At 44.5% G+C, this 10,458-nt stretch overlaps 1 protein-coding gene across 1 annotated transcript; it reads left to right on the forward strand.

Moving 5' to 3' along the window:
* Positions 1 to 619: 619 nt before the first annotated feature.
* On the forward strand, positions 620 to 8,543 carry BAG2 (BAG cochaperone 2). The gene is made up of 3 exons (XM_086876171.1): positions 620 to 907; positions 6,601 to 6,710; positions 7,689 to 8,543. Exons 1-3 carry the CDS (start codon positions 744 to 746, stop codon positions 8,087 to 8,089), a joined length of 675 nt encoding a protein of 224 aa, XP_086732297.1. The 5' UTR covers positions 620 to 743; the 3' UTR covers positions 8,090 to 8,543.
* Positions 8,544 to 10,458: the final 1,915 nt, after the last annotated feature.

Below are 10,458 nucleotides of genomic sequence, written 5' to 3' on the forward strand. Positions count from 1 at the left end.
GGGGCAGGCGCAGGTGACACTGCCGTGTCGCCAGCAGGGAACACCGGACTGCTGCGGTGCCAGCTCGCTGTGAGCTCAGCCGGCCTCAGCGCTGGGTGCGAGAGGGAGGCGTGCGGGGACACAGACAAGAGATACTGGGAGCTCCTGGAGTGGGTAACTTAACCAAGGGTCTGGAGAATCTCTCTTACCAGGAATACCTGAGGGAACCGGGTCTGTTCAGCCTCGAGAAGGGGTGACTGAGACCCTCTCACCTCATCCATGTGATTACGTACCTAAAGGATGTGTGTGAAGAAGATGGACCAGCCTCTTCTCCGTGATGCCAAGTAATAGGGCATGAGACAATGAGCAGAAACTGATGCACAGGAAGTTCCACCTGAATACGAAGAACTTACTTACTGCCGAGGTGATCGAGCACTGGAGCAGATCGCCCAGAGAGGTGGTGGAGTCTCCCTCACTCGAGAGGGGGCAGGGAGGTTGGAGCAGATGACCCAGTGTGGTCCCTCCCAGCCTGGCCCGTCCCGCGGTTCTGCTGCCCCCCGGCCGAGGCGAGGCGGCCCCGCCGCGCTGCGTGAGGCGGCGCCCGCGGGCCCGGCGCGGGGGCGGGGTGGCCGCGGGGGCCGGCGGCGGGGCGGCTCCTTCTTTGGCCATGAGCGAGGTGCCGGCATTCGGCCGCCGCCGCCGCCTGCGGGACGCGGGGAGGGAGCGGCCGCAGCGAGGTTCCGCCGGCGGCAGCGGCGGGTGGGATGGCCCAGGCCAGGATCAGCGCCAAGGCCAGCGAGGGGGCGCAGCAGCAGGCGCAGCAGCAGCAGCAGTCGGCCGGGCAGCTCCGGGGCCGCTTCTACCGCTCCACCTCCATGGCCGACCGCTCCAGCCGCCTGCTCGAGAACCTGGACCAGCTGGAGCTGAGGTGAGGCGCGGGGCCGGGCGCTGGGAGGAGGGGGCCGGGGAGCCGTCCGGCCCCGAGCCGGTGGCTGCGCACCGCGGGCCGGCGGCGGGCGCGGAGCCCTCACCCGGCTTGGAGGTGGGGGGGCGCCGGTGTGAGGCTTCTTGAGCGGACCGAGGGAAAAAGGGTTCTCCTGCATGGGGGGAAAAGTTTAAAAATGGGATCTGCTGCTCTAAGGTGAGCTAGCGTGGCCTGGAAATACACGAAAATAGGAGTGTGGATATGTCTGAAAGCAGACGTTTTTCAGAGAAAGCGCGAAGGGCTGCTTCGGATTTGTTACCCTTCAGGGTGCGGGGAGCCTTTAGCGGACGGGAATGTGTTCTGCGAGCTGTGGCACGGCGGCTACGAGCCCGCGGTCCGTCTGTCGCCCCACCCTGCCGCCCCTATCCCGCATCTGTGGGCAGGTGTTTTATAAGAGGACGCAGGAAATCCGAGGATAAAACGTGGTGTCATTCGGGCTCTCGGAGACTCTGGCAAGCCTTTAAGCTGCAGTGGTGAATGCTGGCGTGTGAGACTCCCTTTTGCACTTACTGTTTCAGCTATGGATGTTATTGCTGTGTTTGTGTCCACCTCCTTTCTGAAGCGTATTAAAACATCTCACTATAAATGTGAGCATTGCATTCTGCAGCTGAGGTGTGTTTTTCCAAAGTTATCGTAAATGCTGTGTGAATTTCATCGTTGTGCCAAGACACGTCCTGACTTTTTTCTGCTACTTGACGTTCCCTAAATAATACCATTTGACTTTTTTCCCAGTTTGGCCTCGTGAGAGATGATACCTTGCCTTTAATCATCTTCTCTGTCCTCTCAGCTCTGCTAAATTACATAGTGTCCTTTCTGAGGTGGTGGATGTGCAGGATGTCACTGATTCACCTCCTTTAGTACTGTTTCAACACACCCTTTCCTTCATTACAGCTGCATATTGATCAGCGCCTTTCACAGAGCCACCCAGAATGTTTCTAGGACTTTCCTGTAATTAAAAGAGCTCTGTGGGATGCAGGAGTTTTATTTCTCCTTTCTGCCTGCATTACTTTGCATTATTCAGGAGTGGACTCGATGTGCTGTTATATTAGCCTTTCACTTAGCTTGATTAAATCTTCTTGAAGTCCTTTGCAGACTTCTCTGAATTTGACTAAACAAAATCACTGTCTGCAAACAAGTCTCACTGCTTACATGCAGGTCTAGGCGTATGATGAATATATAATCCAAAGATTAGCATGAGAATATGCAAAAATGTGTTTTAGATTTGCTGGCTGACTCTGAAACAAAGCAGACAGTTTGGTTAGCTAGCAATAAACTCTCAATTAAACTTCCCAATTTGCTGTGGTTCTTTCAGACAGCCATAATTCTAAATGTAGAATAGTAATGAGGAAAAAAATGTCTAATTTGATAAAAGTCGCTTAAGTCTTACGGGTTTTTTTCTATTCACATCTAATCAACATGCTTAATTTCAAATTTATTTGAATGACAGAAGGAAAACCTTCCAAACTTTCTCTTTCTCCAGCTGGTTTGGTTTTCTTACAGACCTTCAAATAAATATAATAATATTTATAATATTTACCAAATACAGTAAGTGGAAATGTGTCAAACTGAACTACAGCCTTTAATTAAAACCTCTCAAGTTGCTTAAGGTCAGTTGAACTCTGAAGCAAGCCTCATCCCTCTTGAAATCACAGGATCACAGAATGGTTTGGGTTAGGAGGGACCTTAAAGGTCACCTAGTTCCAACCCCCTGACATGGGCAGGGGCACCTTTCTTTCAGTAGACCAGGCGGCTCAAAGTCCTATCCAGCCTGGCCTTTAACACCTCCAAGGACGGAGAGTCCACAGCCCCGCTGGGCAGCTTGTTGCAGCCCTCACCCTCCTCATAGTAAAGAATTTCTTCCCAATACCTAATCTAAGTCTACCTTCTTTCAGTTTAAAGCTACTGTAAAATTCTCCAGTTCAAACAGCCTTTCGTTTCCTCCCTTTCTTTCTACTGTGAGAGCTTATTTTCCAACAGCAATGGGGTATTTTTCTACCTCCCTGATAAGTGTTTGCAGAGGAGCTTTCTTCTGTATAGAAAGTGAGCAGGGAAGGGGAATTAATTTGGCTGCCAGGGAGCAAGTGCTCGAGGCAGAGGTGGCAAGGGGGGCAGGTGGCACTTTTGCCTTGGACCTTCACATATTGCTGTGACTGCCAAGATATCTCAGGAACAGCTGGAAGTGAGACCAGAGGCTCTGTTTATGAGTGTTTACTGTGTTCTGCTGGTTGTGTTAAGTGAAAACACAGTTTTAGGTGTGATGACACATGAGGTAAGTCAGATTCTTGCTGGGTATTTTTTATCTTCATTTTTTTTATGCTTTTCATCTTGTTCTTTGGATCAACAGTATTCCCCCATCATTCATTTCAGTGTTCACATGACTGCTTACCTGGGAGTGGACACTCAGCTGAAGGAGCTGAGGATGCCAGGGTGAAACTTCGTTTTGTCTCCCTCCAGTGTGCCTGATTAGCTCCATTTCAGGAAAAAGCTATTCCATCCTCAGATGTTTCTTATTTCCTTTGAAAACTTATCTGAACCTCCAGCACATGGACTTTAATAGTGGGCTGCTTAAGTCAGTCAGTAGTTTAAAGGACAGAGTTATTGCAGCTGTCCTAAGAAAGCGAGTGTCAAGTTTCTCATCTGGAAACAAAAGCACAGCCTGGTCCACCTGTTTCTCAGGGGAATGCTCTGCTCATGTAAATGGTATGTAGTAAAGAAAGGCATTTCTCAGCTAATTGCTCACAAACAGGGAAAATCAGAAGTAAGGAATGTTTTTCTGTGCTAGGTGATAGATGAAATATTTAGTTGATATTCAAAGCAACAAATACACTCCAAGTAAAAATCTGATTGGATGTTTTCATCAGAGGAAAAAAGACTATATTGCTGCATCAAAATAATTGATAACTGGGCACAAATATGAGTATTTTGTGTTCTTTTTTCTTTGTGTTCTTTTATTCTTTGGTTGGTTGTTGTTTTTGAGACTTGTATTGTGTTTCCACCCCTTCCCATATCAGTCACCTCTGTTAGAGGTTTAAATCTTCCAACCTTTTATTTGGGTCCCCCAAATAAGGAAAGAAAAAATTTACAGAAACCTTTGAAGTTAAGAAACCATGCATTTTAGGAAAGAAGTTATGAGAACTGACTGCATGGTGTGATCCTGACACATTATTTTCCTGAAGTTGGTATGACTGGTTTTCATTTTTTTTGGTTGTTTTTTTTCTCCCGCTAGAGGACTGTTCTGAAATGACCCTGTCCCATTGTTGTGTGGCACTCTATACTACAGTTTAAGAAATAGTAAAAATAATTCTGAAGAAGCAATTAAAATAGTTCTTAAGATTTGGTTATATTGCCTTTAGTAAATTAATGTCAATCAAAGCTCTGATTGATTTCTTTTTTTGCGGTATGCAACATTAATTCTGACAATTTGGCTTTTAGGTCCTACCTCACATACCAAGCTGGCCTTTGAAAGCAGTGATATTTTAGGCACTCTCTTGAAAACTGTACCAATTCAAGATACATCTCTGCAATGCAGGTTTTCCACATTCTTCTTAGGACTCAGCAAAGCCTGTGGAAATCATGGACTGGACTGATTTATCTACTGAAGGCAGAACTTAAGCTTTTACGTCAGTACAATGACATACAGAATCTGATTTAAAAACGCTATCAAAATTGAAATTCTGCACTTCAAAATTTTAATTTACAACTTTCCAGTGACCACAATGCATTTCTTAAATTGTGAAAATACTACTTTTTTTTTAAAAAAAAAAGGTATGGCAAGGCATTTTGGAACTATTGCTAGACTTCCTAAATTATAAAGTAGAGACATCTGAAGTATGAAATGACGCCACCTGCCTCATCGCTCTTACTAACCAGACCAAAATAATAATTAAAAGTATTTGCTTTTGGCATGAATTTGCATTGCATTAACTTTTCCCACTCCTCCTCAGAACAAACATTAAAGGCAAAGCCTGAAGTCTGTGCTTTCACTGACTAAATTAGGCTAAATATTTTGTAAAACAGAGTAATTTTGTGAGCAGGCTGCATGTGAAGAGTGACTATATCCTCAAATGCTCCTGTTCTGCTTTCACCCTCTTTTCTCTTACTGCTGTTTTCCTGAAGTTACCAGCCTTCAGCCAGCCTGTGAGGAAGGAGCAGCAGCTCAGTTCCTGTCTCAGGAGATGCGCCCTCATCAGCAGAGATAGCAATGAGCCACTGCTGTCTCAGGGCATCGCCCAGAAATGTTCAAAAGTGTGAAGCACCTAAGAGACTTAGCAATGTTTTGGCTTGTTTCCCCTTTTCTGGCCAGGTTTCATAAACATTTCACGGTAGATGGATGGATTCTTGTGATGCAGCTAGACCTCCCGAGCTGTGCACTGCAAGCATCTCAGACCATCAGCCAGCTTCATGTGATGCTCTTGCTTTTCTGTGTGGCCTGTGAACACAGAATTGATGGTTTTGGTGCAACTCTTGCAGCCAGTTCCAGCTTGGAAAGTCCTCTGCAAGTCCTTACCCTCAAGTCTCAGAGAAAAGCAAAGGGAGCGGGGTATTTCCCTCTTTTGTATCATGTCTTCAAATTGTTTCATTAGAGTTCTCCAGTGGTCTTTTCCATATTACTCAGCTGAATGCAAAAGCCCCTTCTTTAAAACTGTGGTGGGGAATAAGATCAGAATTATGAAGCTGGACTCAGATTTCTCATGCAGCATTTTCACGTTGTCCACAGTGAGCTCAGCCTGTACTTCATGCCATGAGGAGGGCAGGCTGTGAGCACAGAATCACACACCTTACCAAGGCCCAAGTTACAGGGACAGCAGTTTCGAATGGACTTTTCTCGTTGGCCTCACTGCATTACATGTGAGTTTCAGCACAGTAACAGGACTGGAGTAGGGATCTGGTTTCAGGACGGGCCAAGTTTCATGCTTCCTTGCAAGCCCAGAAATTGGAGCTGCTCCCACATAAGCTTCCTCCCTGTGTGAATCACAGTGAGCATTGTTCCATGGAAAGCACCAGTGACAGTGGGGACAGGCAGTCCAGCATCTTCTCCCAGTGACCAAGGCACACCACTTGTGTTGGGGAAATCCTTTTCATGTTAATAAAAGGGTGTGAGCTTTGTCCCACTCACAGGGTTTTCTCCTTTGCTAAAGGGATAGTTTGGCACATTGCAGTTTTCTGGAGTGTTTGTTGCTTTGCAGGTGGATCATACGGGTTTTGCTGGCCTGGAGGTGGCACAGGGAGCCCCTTGCTGCCTCCATCTCTGCAGCTGCCACCCAAGTGCCCTGATGGGAACTCAGTCCCTTTCTCTCCTAGTTCCTAGTTAGGCAGCTGGTAATAATTGCCAGTTGGCTACAGGACTTCACTATTGGGCTTTAGTACCATCAGGTTTTGCATATCCAGATTAACCACGGAGTAGGATAGAACAGGACTGTCCGTGAAATAAAAGATTTTGTTTATTTGTTTTTAAATTATACTGAGTCTTGAAAACTGAAGTTAAGATAAAGTCATGAAATCAGAGAGTCTGTTTCACTGATAACTAAGAACTGACTATGCTTACTTTAAGTTGAAGTTTAAAACAGTTGTTTGCAGCTATATAGGTGAACAGCTATTTTATTATTTAAACATTTTGTTTGATTCAACCTCTACAGGGTAGAGGCTTTCCGTGATGCAGCATCTGCTATGGAGCAAGAGAAGGAAATTCTGCTTGAAATGATCCACAACATACAGAACAGCCAGGATATGAGGCACATCAGTGAAGGTGAGAAGCTGCTTTCTTGTACCCTCCAGCTGACCCAAAGTCTAATCAGCCCATCTGTTCTGGAGCAGCTCTGTGTGAGCAGCTGTCTTTGCTGCTGGTAAAGGTGTAACATTGGAGCCAGCTGAGGTTGTTGAAGTGACACCCATTATCCTGAGATCTCTTCTTGAGTGTAAATTCATGCTGTTTAGGTGGATTGACTACCATGAATGTCACAAATGTGTATGTGAAAGCCTATACTCAGTTCACTGATTTTCAAAATCAAGATTAACATCGTTCTGCTGGGGGAGACACGTTGATGATGATGATGATAATATAGTTGAAAATTATTTTGACTATTGGATAGGCATGAGTGTTACAAAGTGACAAGCCTGCAAGAACCTGATGATTAAGATCATTGTTGTAGTTGTGTGATTCACAGCTTTAAATATATTCCCTAAACCTGATCATTAGGTGCTTTAAGTTGCTGGTTTATTGGCTCTACGTATCAAGTGTGTTGTGTTCAAGTGTGTTTTGAAAAGCAGCTATAGTTTCAGGAAATAGAAAACCAGTTTTTTCATGGCCTCTCATATCTAGTTTTCTCTTTATGGCCTTCTGGGGTACTGTCTAAATCTCTCCCTCAGAATGGCATGGAAGTCCTTAATGAGCCAGTTATATTACTGAATGTTTCCTGGAAATACTGTCTATTTTGCTTTAAAGTGACACAGCAAGCATTGTGTCAGCAGTGGAAAAACATTGCTTACAATTTTAGTAGAGTTTAATGCCTCATTTCGAATCAGACACTGGCTTCTATGAAATGAATGTGACTTGGGAAAAATGCAAAAAGCTCATTTCTGGCTTCTGGAAATCTTGCTGATTGTCACTTACGTAAATAAAATGTTGTTTACTGCTAAGTTATAGCAATTTGAGTGTCTTGATGATGCTATTTGCACAGGGAAGTATTTGCCTGTAACTGAGAATATTTTCTTGTTTCTGATTGAGGGGAGAGAGAAGAACTTAATTTGACTGCTAATCGCCTGATGGGCCGAACCCTCACTGTGGAGGTTTCCGTAGAAACCATCCGCAACGCGCAGCAGCAGGAATCCCTACTGCACGCCACCAAGATGATTGATGAGATTGTCAGTAAACTCCTCGATGATTTGGAAGATGCCAAAATGCGCTTAATGTCACTCTACGGTGCGTGCACGTCTGACGTGCCAGCAGGACCCATCGATCAGAAATTCCAGTCTGTGGTCATCGGATGTGCCATTGAGGATCAGAAGAAAATCAAAAGGCGCCTAGAGACACTGCTCAGAAACTTGGAAAATTCTGAAAAGTCCATCACATTGTTGGAGCATCAGAAATCATCTGTTCGGCAGTCTTGCAACAGCAAACAGGATTAACATATCCTCCCGGCTACTTCTGGCAAACCACAGGATGAGCAAGTGCCCATAAAAAGCACACAGAAGCCAAGAAAAAAATTCTCTGTACGAGCACACACGTATATACACATCCACATGCACCAACTTTGACTGCAAGGTGCAAGCATTTAATGGGTTTTGGTAGCATTGGCATTTTCTTTTGGCAATCAGGAATGCTATCAGTTCTTCTGTAGAGTTGATACTGCTCTATTGCAAATTGTAATTGTGCTTCTGCTGATCTGACAGAAACTGAAAATCTAGCCTTTCCTCCATTCTCCTGGGTTTTTGAAAACTAAAGTTGTTTTGTCCTATCATGAGATTTCAGCTTTTCTCTGTTGTGTAAGTAGTGTGTGAGCCAGACTTCTGGGGACAAAAGACAATTATGGCAATAAATCAAAACAAATTAATAAACCGTTTATGGTATTTTCATAAACAACATAGTGTCCTACTCATTACCATTTATAATTTTGTACTTTTTGAATATTTTGAACAAACTGATCACAATACTTTCTAGATATAGATAGCTACCTCCAGTTTGTAACTGTGGAAGTGAAAAGCAACTCATGTACCCCAGGGATCACCAGCTAGGCCAGAAATGACCTGACTCAAAATTCCCCCTCCATGCGTGGTGAACCATTCTGCTCCCACAAGCACATTGTAGCTTTGAGATTGCTGTATGTTACTTTTTAAAAGATAATAGAAAGTGGAACTGTACATCAGCTACTCCTCCATTTTTGCATCATCTATGAAGCCACAGAGCAAAACATTTTGACTTCTCACCAAACACCGTATTTGTGTCTTGTGTAGGATGGTACTTTGTACAGCCAGCATTACTTGCCTCTTTGTGTGAGTGGTTTTTGGTTTTTTATCTTCCACCCTCTCACAGTAACTGCTGCACATCATCACTGAGCTCTGTGGCTGTGGGTCAAAAATTGCAGATTTTAGGGTGTGTCTGGAATTTTGTAAGCCCCTGTAGCCTGGCCAGTCCTGCAGTACTCCACCCACGGGTGGCAGTGCCCTGAGGGGAGCAGAGGGCTCTGTGGCTCAGCCACCAGCATGCTGAACTCGGCTCAGGTTAGCACTCAGCTGAAGGGAGCCCAAAGGGTGAGTGATGCCACCAAGCACAGCTGCCTAGGGTGTTACAGTTGGAGTGTCACACCTGGATGCTTTGAGGGCACCAGCCCAGGTGAGAGCCCTGCATGTCAGGCTCCTGCACAACCAACAGCCAGGAGTGCCATGGTTTTAAATGCCTTGGATGGGCCCACGAGCTTCACAGGAAATCTCCAGAGCTGTGTGCACTTCTTGGAAACCTCAGCTGCTGTGAGGTCACTGTCACTGCATTTAATTTGCAGAAACAGCACTTCAGGTGGGTGCTTCAAATGCAGACCAAATTTCAGCTTTGAGATTGTGAGAAGTTCTAAGAGTTAGTGACATTAATTCTGTAATTCCTTTTAAAAAAAATTTCCAGCTATTCAACGGTATTAAAACCCTTTGCAGTAATACACAGCCTGGGTTGTTTTGTTTTCAGAACTCGTGCTGTGCAACACTTAAGTTGAACACAGCTTCCTGTTGCTTGTTGCTTAGAATATTCCTTCAATATTTGGGTTTTTAAGGCCATTATAAGGTTATTCAGGCAAAAGTTTTTTTTGTTTTCTTTCTCAGATATTCTTCATTGTACTGATACCTGAAAAAAATTTTATTTCTTACAGCTATCACACAATTGCAGAATATGTGGGTTAGAAGGGACCAGTGAAGGTCATCTAGTCCACTGCCTCTGTAATGAGCCTAAAGCATTGCCAATTAATCCTTATCAGGGTGTTAAGCAAACACACTGATTTTCTGTGTTCAAAACTCTCTGCAAGAGGGAGCAGGAGTATGTTACTTCCAATATTCTTCAGATACCTGGGCAAAGAAGCAGACGGCTGATTTGTGTTTTACTGAAAAAAAGAAAAAATACCAAAACAAAGCAAAACCCCTAACCAACAATCACTAGTGAGTGATTATTACCTGTTTATTTTCATAAATATAAAATGTACTAGGCATCTTTGACATATTAGTAATACTTTAATGCCACTTCCAATGTCTACAATCTTTGACTTAAACCTTGTCACTATATTGGCCAAACCAGTCATGAAAAGCAAAATGACCAGAAAGAGCAGAAAATAATCCCTATTTTGTTTTTCAACCACATGATAAATCAGAGGCAAGAGCTAAGAAACACCGTTTCTATTTGACTGGGGTGTCCACACTTGTTCCTTTGAGTGCTCTCATGAGCTGCCTTGGATCCCAGCTGTTGGCAACACACACAAGAATCAAGCACACGTTTCTCAGTCAGACTGAGGTTGCACAGC

Source organism: Cyanistes caeruleus, chromosome 2 (genome assembly GCF_971803275.1).
Source record: "Cyanistes caeruleus chromosome 2, bCyaCae1.hap1.1, whole genome shotgun sequence".
NCBI classification, from domain to species: Eukaryota; Metazoa; Chordata; class Aves; order Passeriformes; family Paridae; genus Cyanistes; species Cyanistes caeruleus.

Bases quoted from the DNA above. Each gene is read 5' to 3' on its own strand.
- BAG2 (XM_086876171.1), top strand. From the start codon at position 744: ATGGCCCAGGCCAGGATCAGCGCCAAGGCCAGCGAGGGGGCGCAGCAG. The intron at 908-6,600 runs GTGAGGCGCGGG...CAACCTCTACAG, and splicing joins CTGGACCAGCTGGAGCTGAG to GGTAGAGGCTTTCCGTGATG. The intron at 6,711-7,688 runs GTGAGAAGCTGC...TTTCTGATTGAG, and splicing joins TATGAGGCACATCAGTGAAG to GGGAGAGAGAAGAACTTAAT.